The 14569-nt window shown below is 33.9% G+C and overlaps 2 protein-coding genes across 2 annotated transcripts; both read right to left on the bottom strand.

The window, feature by feature from the left end:
* Nucleotides 1-58: 58 nt before the first annotated feature.
* On the bottom strand, nucleotides 59-4372 carry LOC126664869 (uncharacterized). The gene is made up of 6 exons (XM_050357472.2): nucleotides 4015-4372; nucleotides 3739-3931; nucleotides 3570-3656; nucleotides 2495-2857; nucleotides 1339-1495; nucleotides 59-1151 (listed from the first exon to the last, which is right to left on the bottom strand). The coding sequence occupies exons 1-6, from the start codon at nucleotides 4083-4085 to the stop codon at nucleotides 268-270; spliced, it is 1755 nt and encodes a 584-aa protein (XP_050213429.1). The 5' UTR covers nucleotides 4086-4372; the 3' UTR covers nucleotides 59-267.
* A 6981-nt stretch (nucleotides 4373-11353) lies between these two features.
* LOC126659017 (protein ECERIFERUM 2) lies at nucleotides 11354-14290 on the bottom strand. The gene is made up of 2 exons (XM_050352709.2): nucleotides 13740-14290; nucleotides 11354-12374 (listed from the first exon to the last, which is right to left on the bottom strand). Exons 1-2 carry the CDS (start codon nucleotides 14181-14183, stop codon nucleotides 11478-11480), a joined length of 1341 nt encoding a protein of 446 aa, XP_050208666.1. The 5' UTR covers nucleotides 14184-14290; the 3' UTR covers nucleotides 11354-11477.
* Between the last annotated feature and the right edge of the window lie 279 nt (nucleotides 14291-14569).

Raw genomic sequence — 14569 nt, 5'->3', positions numbered from 1 at the left:
TATTCGCCGGTGCTAAGGAAAAGAAAAATGGCACATACAAAAACAGGAAGAAAGGACATATATAACCAATCTTTCTTATATTCTCACATAGCATTCCAGCAATCTCAAAACAGTAGCATTGGCAAAGATATGCATTCAATCATTTACTTTTCACACAAATTTCTAACTAATTTACACTAACATAATATCTAAAGTCAATTAAAACACGAATAGCAAATTATGCAGAAAAAGAAGAAACAAAATCCTGCTATTTTGCACAAGGATACTCTAACCTTCTACCTCTTTCATCACAATGTCTGACTCCGGTTTGTTTACAGCTTCAAGCTTTCCGCTGCACTTGTCAGTAGCAATGTTTGTCCGATCTGGCTTGTCAGCCATGTTCCCATTGTCATCAGTGACCTGAACTCCAGACTGATTTTCTTCCTTTTTAACTGATAAGCAAAAGTTCATATCGCCTTTGGAATTTTGACTCCCTTCAACTTGCTTGCTAACGACATTTAACGTGTCGCTCTCAGCCACCTCCAGTTTTAAGGAGCCATTGTTTGGCAAGGCTGTTTTCTCTGCTTTATTTTGCTTGCCATTATCATTGCCTGAGACACAAGCTCGAGGTTCTTTTTTGATTTGCTGTTCTGCTGCACCTGGTACGAATTGAATCCGTCCAGCAGTTTCAGTATCTTTATTTGATGGGAGTTCAGCATTTGATTGTTTAGCTGACATGCTCCTTGCAGTGTCAACTATTGAAGTCTGTTGAGTGGTTGATGTGGAAACAGGGCGAGTACCACTAGTCGAGACAGCTGTAAGAGTGCTACGTGATGCAGCTGCTACATCATTTACGTGGACGCTTGGACGAGCTTCTGAATGATTGGCTGAACCACCTGATAGTGACGATTTGATCGAAGAACCACCTGTAGGCATGATATGGACAGCATTCTTTGCCTGAGCAGCCTTGAGGAGTGAAGCAGCATCTGATTGAGTAGCAATACGAGCTCCAGCAGCCACTGCAGTAGCTCTAACCGGATCTGAACTCAAATCGGGTATTGGTGGTTTTTTCACAGCTAATTGTGATTTTGTTGCAGAGCTCAATGATACCATTAAAGATGATTTTGCTCCAAAGGATCGATGAGCTTGAAACTGGCTGGATGTAGCTTCACCTGTACCAATATAAGTAACAAGACACATTATAGTAACTATTTTCACTCATAGAGCAAGAACCAATTTAAGTTCTGTCGCAAACAAAAAAAATAGATTTCATCACAATTATAGCTTTCAATGTAGCTTGATTTTATTTTCTCCAGATTAGGTACATCATTTGTTGATTTGTAATGAGAAAAGGATTACCGGAGTTATTTGTAAATGTATTCCTAGTTGGCGGATCAAGAGCTAAATTCAATGCAATTCGTGCTGCTCGCTGTGTCTCAGAAAGTTGCACTCCACTCGTATTACTTACTGCTACCGTATTCAAGTTTCCGTTCTTCTTTGTAATGTTGGTCCATCTCTGATTGGAAAAAGCTATGACATTAGGAGAACACAAGCAGAGATAAAAATAGGCTATTAGCAACTGCAGAACAGTTACATCAAGCCAGTCCCAACGCACCATAGATCTCACATTGGATATCAGCGGAAGAACAGACGGAGATAGAAAAACAGCAACGAAGAAACCAATTGAATTTATTAAGCCATTAGGATTCACAAAGCCTACCATAAAAATCAAAATTAACATGTAAAGAAGACAACTTCCGTTGCCGGGATTTGAACCCGGGAAAACTGGGTGCACCCAGACATCCTGACCGGACTAGATGACAACGGATTGTTTCCATGATAGTATTTGTTTCAGTCCAATCTAAGATGAAGAAATAAAGCACCTAATGCAAGTGATAAAAATACATCTAGTTTATAAACTAATTTTTATTGAGTAATTTGATCATCCAACAATAAGGGAGAATAGATTTCATGTCGTGCTAGTCCAGCATCCAAGAAACTGTTTTATCTAAACCTGAAACTATTTGTAGTTTGACTCTTTGAGGTCGGATTACTTATAAATATAGCAAGATCAATATGGTAAGTCACAACATACAGAAAATGTCAACCAATTTTGCCAGCTTACGAATTTAAACATGAAAGATATTTCAAGAAAAAAATTACATGAAAGATTTGACTGGTAAGCTCTGCACTTAGTGTCTCTCTAAAGCTGAAATCCACACTCACTAATGTAAGCAAATCATATATCTATGTGATTTCCAAGAATCATCAAGTCATAGCCAGGGACAGGAACCAACAAAAACTATTTACGAATTAATAAGCTAATAGGATATCAACCAGCACATAGATAGTTGAAAAACTTAACATGACATCTAATAGTTCATATGACCTTTTGCTTCCAACCAAGAAGACTACAGAAGCTAAATGGTGCAAATTCACGTAGAATAATGCAGAAAAAGGTAGAGACCACAAACATATAAATCGCATCTAATGTCAGTAATGTGCAGGAAACAACCTGAGATATCTGTGAAGCAGTTCTGTCCCAATTTAATTCGCATCTTAAAATATGTGCCCAATTTCCTACACCATGTTTTTGCACAGCAGCAATCAGTGCCGCGTCTTCAGACTTTGTCCATATTATTCGTTTTCTCCGGGGAGGAAAATTGCCATTTGTTGATCCATTTGTATCCGACCCTCCAGACTGTTTCTGAACAGAAACTGGCACTGTAATATTCACGCCTCTGATGATAGCAGGTTGTGAATTTTCTGATGTTTCTCTGACTGGCTGCCCATTAGGTATATTTATCATTAATGGCGCCTCAACTGTTGAGCTATTTTGGTGGGTGGAATCACTTGGACTACCAGATGCAATCAGGACCTAACCAAGCAACCATCCTCACAAAATGAGCAAACAAAATGTAGAAATCCATGCTGCATTAAAGCGTAACAGATTGTCATAGTACCACATTTATACAAAATAAGATCAATATCCCATCCATGGTGGAGAATGGCATGATGTCTAACAGTCCAAGTAAAATATAACCCAAGAAACCAATAAGAAAAATATCGTGCTCTACACTCCTGGAATTCTTGGTAGTAGCAAAAAAGCTTGACAGAACCTCCTTAACTTAACACCTCACCAATATTTGACAAGAGTACTTCTACATGAAAGAGTGTGTGAGAGAGAGAGAGAGAGAGAAAAGACCATTACATCAGTGCATCATTAGGGTCATGACTCATGAGCATCTAAGTACCAATCATAGGGTCCTTATTTTGGTGGAGAATTTCATATTATTCATACTTATAGTCACCAAATATCAGAGCAATTTGCTCACATCCATCCTTAAAATATGCTATAAATCTTTTACTCTTTTCTCTCGGTAAGCAAAAGGTCTCTTACTATGCTACTCTGAACTCTCTAGTCTCTAGAGATAAAAGTAGATTAGTTCCACAACAAGGCCTCAGTTCTAACTAATTGGCAGGTTGCAAGCAGGCCCTAAGTTCTAATTCTTTCTTTCTAAAAAATCTAAAATTACTATAACATTATCGCAACCAGTAATCACATCTGAAATAATAATTATGTGAATTACCTTAACACAAGCAGTAGCCTCAGCTGAAGCATCGCTACTAACACTAGGAAATGCTTCTAATTCATACTCTAAATCACTATCATCATCCTGTTGCAACACAGAAACCAGAATAAAAACTCAAATTCAAAACCAGCCAATACTTATTAAAAAAAAAGGCAAAGAAACAGACCAGAGGCTGAGCAGCATCGTCTAACTGATCAAGCAAAGCATGTCTATAAGCCAAATGCCTCCACAACATTTGATACTCTCTCACATTACAAATCCCTGTCGTTGTCTTTTTAACCAGTGCATTCCAATCTATTTTCACTCCTTCAAATTGAGCCACTTCTTGCAGCAACGCTAACACTGTATTCGCAGTGTACCTTTTCCGAAAATAAAATTAATTAAAAAGAAGAGCAAAACCCTAACATTAAAAACACTTGAATTGAACAAAAACAATATTTACCTTTGCAAGAGAGTCGAAATATCTCCTTCGCTAACTATACCCTTCTTACGTTTCTTTGATTTCTCAATCATTTTGTTTAATTAGGACTGAATTGAATATCTTATTAAAAGTTTGCTTCCCTTTTAACAAATAAATAAGCTTAAACCCTAAATCAGGGTTTAACAATGGCTGAGCTAAACGGGAAATTGAAGAAGGAAAGCTGGCTGCTATCGACGGAGGGAAACGGTAAATTCGACGGAGCGTGAATGTTACGCGCCTACGCGAGGAGTGATTGTCGGGGCCGGAGAGGGACACGGCAATAATTATGGGAAAGGTTGAAGTGCGGGAGGAGGGCGGTTGGGGGCTCGAAGAGGATTTGATATGATCATTTGAAGTTAACGTACTGATGACATTGACTATTATGCCCTTACGATAATCAAGGGTGGTGATTTCGTTACGTGCTGATTAGTCTTGTTGAATTTCGGACTTCAGGGTGGAGATTGTGGCTGACAGATTTGGTATTCTAGTTTTGGAATCATCTTATTTTATTCTTTTATTAATAAAGAATTAACTAAAAAAGAGCATTTTCAGCGTTTTCTACTCCCTCCGTCCCAAAACAATAGTTCACTTTCCTTATTTCTTTTGTCTTAAAATAATTGTCCACTTTTTTTTTAAATAACAACTTGAAGTGCTTATTTTTCATATTACCCTTATTTAAAGTGTATCATAAGAGGATATGATGGTAGCGATGTAATCTTCCGTTACTTCAAATTTTTTGAGACGAATACGATCGATTTTTTCATCGTTGATTTTTTATTTATTTTAGATATTTGATTATTTATATTATAAATTGAATATATTAAATAAATTATAAAAATTTAAATAGAATTTACTATAAAAAATTCATTGAAATAAAAAAAATGAGAAAAAAAGTTAAAGAAGAAAAGAAGAACAAAAAGAATAAAAAAAAATAGAAGAGAATAGAGAAAAAAAAAGGTACATATTCTTTTTAAAGAATTATTTTTTAAATACCTGTTTTGGATAAATAATTTACACCATTATCGCCCATCTTTTTCTCTTATCCTACATTACCTAATAAGCTAATTTATTTACCAAAAATACTCATTATATATAGAAGACTTATCTCATTTTAGGTTAAACTTTTACATAGCCACCCTCTTTTTCTCTCTCTTCTTCTCTCTTCTTTTTCATTTGATTTTTGATTTATCTCCTCCGATTATTTTTCCGTTCGTCTTTTCCGTTCGTCTTTCCGGTCGTGCTTCCGTTCGTCTACTTTCGATGGATTTCTCGTCGTTTCCGGTCGTTTTTTATGTTCGTCTTTTCCGTTCGCGCTATGGATTTCTCGACTCGTTTTTAGATTTGTGTAAATTTTTAGGTTTTTTTTAATGATTTAAATATTTTGTAAATAAATTATTGTAGATCTATAATTTTTTGTTTATAAAATTGTTCTATTATTCATATAATTATTTATTTTGTCTTCTCTTATTCATAGATTTGCTTATTGCTACTGATTTTGTAAAAAAAATATTGATTTATGGTGCATTTGTAATAATTTTATAATATCTTTACGTTTTAGTGTATTTTTTGTGTATTAATGGTGTATTTCTGCTGTTTTTTAGTATATCTATGGTGCATTTACAGTGTTTATGGTATATTTGCAGTGTTTATGGTGTATTTGCAGAGTTTCATGGTTAAACCACAAAAAACACTATAAAATGCCATAAATACACTACTTATACACTACTTATACACTGCTTACACACTATATATACACTAAGAAGCTCTTAGTTTGACTCTTTGATGATAATTTAGTCGAAGAAGCTCTTAGATACGCTTGTTAAGGTTGTTCTAGATGACTTGTACTCTTTGTCTGAAGAGAAAAACTGCCATTCTCAACCTGCTTCTGCATCATTTCGCCTGATGTTTCTTTTAGTCTTGCTCGGCTGCGTTCTTGCTTATTTGGTGCTTCTTGGATTGCAATCCGATAACTCTTATGTTGGACCATTGCCAACTTGAAGTACTCTGAGGAAGAGGTATGATTCTTTCAGCCTTTTTGATTCAATATTGAGTTGTTTGAAATATATTGATTCTACGTTGATTACAGTATTTTTATTCTGCTGTCTTATTGATATTCGGCTCCTTGATTTTTCGCACATTTGTGGTAGTTCATGTTAGAAATTGGAGAACTAAATTGAAACAACTTTTATTTATTTGTACTAAATTATAATTAGTACAAACTCTTGCTATCAAACCACACTCTTTGCTCACATACACTCACACCTACAAATGCTCCACTCACGTCACGATTTCTCTCTTATTTCTCATATATTATACAAAGACTATCCCATATTTATAGCCAATATAGGTCGGTGGAATACTTTCCAGATTTCTCCTAATCCACTCTTCTATTTTCTAGGTATTTCTTTTAATTTCTTTTTCATAGTAAATCCTAGAAGACACTAGACATTTAGAGACACTTAGAGAGTATGTCGGTGTCCTTTCAACACTCCCCCTCAACGACTACTCTCTATATTTTTGGAATTCCACGTCCGTCTTGATCGACGTATCCTTTACCCCAAATTGTGGTTTTTTTGTCGTCCATCATTCCTTGTGACTTGCCTTTAACATGTTGTTTCTTGTGATCGGCACTGTTTTCCGTTTTAATACGCTTGCTTTTCTCGCTTGATGTAGCGATCCGATCTTCATTTTCTTCATTAATTGAATAATCCAGAAATTCTTCTTCGGTTTTGACAGACTCGTTCTCATTCTTTATCTGCTCTTCTGTACTCTGAAATATTTTCTCTGTTTCTTTCTCCTTTTCTTCTTTCAATTTGAATTCTTCTTCTTCTGGAGATTTTTCATAAAAATCCGGCGTAGTTAAATCATATTCTTTTTCACATTCATATGATTTTTCGAGATGCTCTAACATCGCGAATATTGCTGGTGAATTCTTCTCATTTTCATTATCACAGTGCTCCGCAAACACATCGTCTTTTATTGATTCCTCAAGTGCACACGAAGCTTGAACTTCAAAGTCCCATTCTTCTTCGGTTTCCACTAGTGGGTGTGCGGATGCAACGTTTCCTTCGACATTCTTATACCAACAATCATGAGCATAATGACCTCGTTTGCCACAAACGAAGCATTGATTACTTTTACGTTGACTCGTCTCGGCTTGATCATTGTTGGTTTGTTTTTGTGCTCCCCCTTGCTGCCAACTCCTTCCTTGTCGTCTTCGCCAATTTTCTTTCATTGGCGTTCTTCCTCCGTTGGATCTCACCCCTTGTGGATCCCTACCATTTTTACTACTGAAGAGGGCTCTCTCCTCTTCTTTGGTTGAGGTTTTAGACATTTGCTTGTCTAACTCCTCTTGATTTGCCAACACATTTTCTAACTCATTCAAAGTTGGTTCTTTGACCATCCACGGGTTGCCGTCACAAGAGCATTAAACTCTGGACGTAGCCCGTGAGTGATTATTCTTCGCATTCTTGTCTCCGTAATTTTATTTTCAGGATCCAACTTTGAAATTTCTTGACATATAGATTTAACTTTGGAGAAGTATTGACTCACCGTTAAATCTTTTTGTGACATCGATAGCAACTCGTTCTCGAGTTGTTGGAGCTTGGCATCGTTTTTCCGTGTGTATACTCCAGCAAGAGTGTCCCACGCCTCTTTGGGCGTTTTTGCGTCCTTGACATGTTGCAGCAAGTCGTCCTCCACTGATATCGATAAAGCATATAAAGCTTTACCGGCCCTGACCTTCCACTTTTTAAGGTCATCCTGACTTGTCGGGGGTGTCATTTCACTCCCTCCGACGATCTCCCAGAGATCTTGACCGAGCAAATAAAATTGCATACGAGTACTCCATGTGCTATAATTATTAGCATTGAGCTTTTCAAGGGTACTCACCGATGTTGAAAAACCCGCCATTTATTTGGTTATTTTCTCTAATTAACCAAATCACTTGGTCCCTGACCAATACTCTGCACGGTCCCTGACTACGTGCTTGTGGCGTTTTAATGTAAACCGGATTACTTGCTCGACCTTTCCTTGACCGGTCCCTGACCGTCGCGCTTTGATACCACTTGTTAGAAATTGGAGAACTAAATTGAAACAACTTTTATTTATTTGTACTAAATTATAATTAGTACAAACTCTTGCTATCAAACCACACTCTTTGCTCACATACACTCACACCTACAAATGCTCCACTCACGTCACGATTTCTCTCTTATTTCTCATATATTATACAAAGACTATCCCATATTTATAGCCAATATAGGTCGGTGGAATACTTTCCAGATTTCTCCTAATCCACTCTTCTATTTTCTAGGTATTTCTTTTAATTTCTTTTTCATAGTAAATCCTAGAAGACACTAGACATTTAGAGACACTTAGAGAGTATGTCGGTGTCCTTTCAACAGTTCATTCTCAAATAAGCTTCCTAAAGTAATGTTTAAGGTTTTTCAATATGATTGTTGTGCTTAATTGCATTGCATTAATGCTTAATCTGAGATTCTGAATTCCTAATGTGACTGTTCTAAACATATATCTATAGGTTTTTAAGATCAAGGTATTGTATAATCGGAGGAGAAAAGAATGCAAAGTGCTGTGTGATTTGCCAAACAACTCTATAGTTGTGTATAGGATATTTTTTTATTTGGCATAAATTGTGGGAGGGCCTTATATTTTCTCATTTTCCCAATGCTTTTGGCAAGGTATACGTGTCTGGCTATCACCTTGTTTGTAAAACTTGATATTTTCTGAAGAAATCCTGTTTTTCTTATTCAATGAGACATTTTTTAGTTGCTGTATTCTAGTCTAGAGTTTACATTTGGCAGAGTATTCTAGAAGCTAAATGGTAAATATCCTCCCTTCTCTTTTAACTGAATTGGAGGCTCTTGTTACCACCCCCCATCAGATGATTTACTTCATGATTTTCTGCCACTGTTTGGCTGTCTCCATCGATTTCAAATTAGACTCTGGATATTGGATAGTTGTTTTCCCTCTTGTATATCAGCTTTCATTTCTATGAGCTCCAAGGTCAATGACCATTCTACTTTGAATGGATTGTTTTCAAAGCCATGAGAGCTTAGGCATGCTAAGTGAAATTCTCTCCATCTTGTGATAATTGATTAAGGGCCTGCCTAAAGAACCATGTCCTTCTTTTTCAAATTGCTCTTAAACCGACTGGTTCACAATAATCGTCTATGAAAGCCTTATGCCTCCATATTTCAAACATTAGAATAAATTTCAAGTCCATTAAAAGAATAATATCCACCCAACTAGGCTGCCTAATTGTTTGATCTCTCAATAGTCATTGAGCTGATATGGGTTGATGATGTACTCATTGTAGGGTCGAGTCTATCCGAATGTGTTTCTTTTGTAGTCCATTCATATCCTTATCTATTATGTTTCTGTTGAATATTAAATTGATCATGTGGAATATTATAGCTCCTAATAATAAAAATGAAGAGATGTTATTATGTTAGTCAGGTAGCGTTCCTATATATGCTTTCATGTAGTAATTATTCATCGTTTCCTATATTTTCAAGAGGTAGCGGTTAAAAATTTCATTAGTTTTGAAAATAAAATTGTATAGAAAAGGGCCGGGGAGTTGGACGGAAAATGGAGGATGCTGTTCTTGATAATAATAATTGATATAGTAAAAAAGGAACGACCATATAAAAATCATCAATGCTCTGCAATATAGTGGCAATCCTTAATAATAAAATAAAAATCTATACATAAGGATGTCCTGGCTTTTTTATCATCTCTATCCTTCCTGGTTTCTTTATTATTTGTTTAGCTAAGGTATCTTTAGCAATTTTCTACTCAATTCTTGTTTTTGAACATCCCAACACTTGCAGGATAGTTGTTCTGAGCTCCTCCATGTCGAGCTAATTATCAATTATGAGAGTTATTCAGCATGTTGCTAATTTACTAATAGTCATCTTTCTTTATAGGCTCTACTATGAGGATAATGTGTAAAGCCTTCAACTTATCCTTTATATTCTTTTTGCTGTTAGTAGTTTCTTTCGATCTTTCTCATATAGCCAAAAATATCGTGAATTTTTTTATAGAATTGCATGTCTCTCCTATAACGAGTCCTACTGAATAATGGTGTCTTTAATTTGTACCTCGTCAATTTTGTTTCAAGCTTGGCTACTTGTTGCACAAAAAAAATTCGATCATATTTTAGGGGCATCGTTAGTCTCTTAGGAGTCAGATACATCTTTAATAATATTTTAATGAGTTCTTAGAGCCATTTTTATACAATTCTGGTAGACATTTAGATTATTTATGTTAAATTTAAAAAATTGGTCTTTCGAGGCAATGCCAGAGGGCAATGTTTTTAAAACCATACCGAAAAGGAAACTTGTTTTACAAGGGGTTCATAGTTTGATCGGTACAACCAGATTAACTCAACTTTTAATTTTAATAATTATTAAATTTAAAAAATATAAAGTATAGATTATATAAATAAAAAATATAATAGTACATTTAAATATAAATATATAAAATATAGAAATTATAAATAAAATATAGTGGCACATTTAAATCAAAATAATTATTAATTTATTGTTAAAATAAGCTATAAATAATCAATATTTAAGAGAATGTAGAATAATTACTCTATAAAAAAATAGAATATTATAATTTTTTGAATATTAGTAAATAATGATTATTAAATTGAAATTAATATGATATTTAATTTTATAAATAAAAGATATGATAAGATATTTAAATAAAAAATAATTATTATATTTTAATATGTAAAAAATATTTATAAGTATTCAATTTTTCTATTTTAAAATAAATAATCAATACTTAAGACAATGTAAAATAATTCATATGTATTGGAGAGTGAAAGGAAGTGATTTATTGAAGATACTTTAACTTATGGGGCGGAAAAAAAATGTGTTGTGTATAAGAAAGAAAGAAAAAAAAAATAAGAAAATCACTTAGAGATAAATGTATGCTCCTTGTTTTTATTCAGAATAATTATTGGGTACAACCTACTTTTGATGTCCTGTAATTCTTTTTACTCACTTCAACTATCTCTATGGTTATTGCATTTTTTTTTTTAAATACATTGCCTGTATAATCTAATTGTTATCCCATAATTTTATGTTTTTTCTTTTTTAATCAGAGGAGTGAATTTTCAAAAGAATGTAAGTTTTACTAAAAAAAATGATTTTTTTTTATTTGGTACAAACAAATATAAACGTTGTAAATCACACACATTAATAGATTATATTAAAAAAAATCAAAATAATAATAATAATAATGTTTTGGAATCAATCACGGAATTATTTCGAATTTCCGGAAACAAATATGCATTATAAAAATGTAAAGCTTTGCTTAAAATTTTAACATCCAAACATACAATGAAATTACCTGCTTCTCACTACTAAATTAGTTTGACATTTTCCAAAACCAAACCATACAAACCATATGATTTACGCAGTGAGTAATTTACCTGAAGCAATGCCCCACTCTTTCTTGAGCTCATTCTTTAGCTCTTGCAGTTGTTTTTCCGGCAAAATCACAGTCACTCTCCTCCCACCGCTTCTCTTATCAGTATCACCCCCATTATCCGGTCCGGCCGGCAAAACTAAAACAGCTCCTTCATCACCGACACCTTTGATTGTATAATTTGCGAAAATAGGCTTATGTCCATTCAATTCCACCCCATAAATATTGGCCTCTTCCATATTTATAAATGTCAGATTCGCTCCATATGCTATATAGTCCGATTCCTCATCAATCGATTCTTCAATCAATTTGTTTTCGCCTTCTTGTTTCTCTGCAATCAACATCGCTAATTCCTCTATTCCGCCTTTCGCGGCGGAGAAATCTGCTCTGACTATGCTAAACGTCATCGTATTACTTGGAGCTTCATTTTCACTTTTCGGACCAATTCTTGTGCAAACTGTCACAATTCTCGGCCCTGAATCTCCCCTAATCTTTGATAAAGATTTCCAGAAAATTGCAGAAATGAATTCAAAATGCAAACTCTTGACCGGATGGATCAAAGCAGGCGAGTCTGATTCTGATACTAAATTATCTAGTAGTTTTGCTGGGAAATGGAAAGAATGAGTTACCATTTTACAGTTATTTGTAGTTACCCAGTGGTTTCCTACCGGGTCAACTCGGTTTAGGCAAAATGGTTTCCAGCGCATTGGTAGTGGGCATTCGGATTTTGTGAAATTTGACACGTGGAGAGATTTAGATGGCAATGAATGTTTGAGAAACTGGGCCCATCTATTAAGGAAAGATGATGCTGAGAATGGATCTCCAAGAATATGGGCCCAACTGAGCCCCAGACACATCCCTCCACATTTGAACCAAGTGAACTGATCATAAAAATAAAAAATTAGAAGAATCAAATATTAAGAATGCAAAATTCAATTTATCCATAAAAATATCCCCAATATCAGCTGATTAAAAATTTAATGGAACCAATCAACTATAGCTCAAATGTTATAAATGTTAGGCAGCAATTTAGTAGATTGTAGGTTCAGTTTTCTCCACAAGCGTTCTCCCTTTTGAATTATCAAAGAAAAATTTAATGAAATATATTTATTTGAAAATTAAATGAGAAATATGTACTTGAGTTTTATTTAATCTAATCTATCTCTACCTTTGGAAAATAAAAAAGATAATATTAAAATTAGAAATTGCAAAACATATAAAAAAATTAACAATATTATGGGACAACATGTAAATCAATTAATGCCTACAATATTAATGACAAAGAAGAAGATGGGAGAAGTTGATATGTGATGGCAAGCTAGCTGTATGTATCAACTCAATTCAAGAAAGTAGATGTATAGTGTAAAAGCACAGTACGATTTTGCATTTATTGGATAAATTATCTACAAAAAATGTTCACTTTTTGGCAATTACTTACATTATCTACCGCCAAAGTACAATCGGTTTTGTAATTAAATTTAAGTACTCTTATGGGAACATGAAGGTAATATAGATAAGGATGTGTTTAAAAGTGCTTACTGCTTAACTATGGCCAAATGGAAGTACTCTATAATTAAAAAAAACTCCCATACTAGGCGAGTATAGTTAAGAGTGTAATTCAAAAAAATGTCAAATTTCAATTAAACAAAGTTTTAAGTTAGGAGTTTAAACTCAAATTTGGTAGACTGACAAAAAAAAAAATTCGAGTAGGATCAGTGAACGAAGCCAAACTGTAATTTGAAGTAGGATACGTTATAATAAAAAAAATCTTATACTCTAAGAATTATATAGTATTAAAAAGTACAATTTTTTTAAATTTGAGGTAGGAATAGGATATTTGTATAATTTTTTTGGCTTTTTAAAGGTAAATTTTGTTAGAAACAATTTAAGGTAAGGCCCATCGGATCGATTTGATGATATATGTATATAAATTTTTAAAATAAATTTTTAATATAAATATAAATATAAAATATTATTGTAAATGTAATTATAAAAGATAAAAGCAAATAAATTAATTAAATCCAATCAATTCAAATATTTTGGAGCAGAACTCTAGTTGCTGGAATTTTCTGCTTCTGTATATAACTATGTACATGTTCACAATTCAAACAAACCATTAGTTTTTGTCTTTTCCAGAAAAAAGATAATTACAATAATAACTTCAAAACAGTTTAAATTAAATTTGATAAGTTCAATCAAGGTTTATGTATATATAAATGAAATTAAATGAGTAGAAAATTAACTACCTGGATATAAACAAGAGGAGAAAATCCTAAATCAGGACCAAGAACTTGATCGTACGCAAAACCAAAATCATCGTCATCGTCATCGTAATTCTTCGCCAGTTTCCATTCCTCTAAAGTTATATCACAGCACGCTTCCACAATTCGTATACCGCCATCGTTACACTTAATAAAAGGTCGACCTGATTGATCAGATCTCCTAATTCTTCCTGAAGCAGCGTAATAACGAACTAGCCATGGAAACATTGGCTTCTTCAGCTCATAAATCGTCAAATCTTCTACTGCTTCAGCTGTGAAGAAATACACACCTTTTACGTAATGAAGCTTTAGCGCCAAATCCATGTTTGTTAGCTTATGATCTTTCTTGCTGTCGCCGGTAACTTCTCCGGGCACCACCGAAGACAGCTGAACATCGGAAATTAGGGCGGAGTGAGCTGGCGGCAACATGATCGTCAAAACAAAAGAGGGAAACGATAAAATTATAAAAGAAATTTGTATGTGAATATTGCGTTATGCAAGAGAGGGTACTGTTTTAAAGGGAAAATGTGGATTTTTATTTTAATTTTTTAAACTGAAAACTATAGCAAAATGGAAAACTATAGCTATGTTGGGGTCCATGGACAAATCAACGAAGTCGACCATGTCTGATCATTTACAACTACTAATTTCGCATTACGTGCTATACACATGGCTCGTAACGTAACTTCTCAATGAACATATTAGTAAATTTATTATAATTATACCAATTTTTTATTTATAATTAATATTAAATTAGTTAAGAATTTTTATAAAAGTAAATATAATATATTCGGTTATTAAATTTTCTTCTTTTA

This window comes from Mercurialis annua, linkage group LG1-X, assembly GCF_937616625.2.
Source record: "Mercurialis annua linkage group LG1-X, ddMerAnnu1.2, whole genome shotgun sequence".
Lineage (NCBI taxonomy): Eukaryota > Viridiplantae > Streptophyta > Magnoliopsida > Malpighiales > Euphorbiaceae > Mercurialis > Mercurialis annua.
Note: the sequence above shows the minus strand (reverse complement) of the source record. Positions and strands in the feature narration are given on the sequence as shown.

Excerpts from the sequence above, each read along its gene's own strand:
- LOC126664869 (XM_050357472.2), bottom strand. The coding sequence starts at position 4,085 with ATGATTGAGAAATCAAAGAAACGTAAGAAGGGTATAGTTAGCGAAGGA. Across the intron at positions 3,932-4,014 it reads ATTTCGACTCTCTTGCAAAG|GTACACTGCGAATACAGTGT; the intron begins GTAAATATTGTT and ends TTTTCGGAAAAG. Across the intron at positions 1,152-1,338 it reads TACATTTACAAATAACTCCG|GTGAAGCTACATCCAGCCAG; the intron begins GTAATCCTTTTC and ends ATATTGGTACAG.
- LOC126659017 (XM_050352709.2), bottom strand. The coding sequence starts at position 14,183 with ATGTTGCCGCCAGCTCACTCCGCCCTAATTTCCGATGTTCAGCTGTCT. Across the intron at positions 12,375-13,739 it reads CTCCTCTTGTTTATATCCAG|TTCACTTGGTTCAAATGTGG; the intron begins GTAGTTAATTTT and ends TTTTATGATCAG.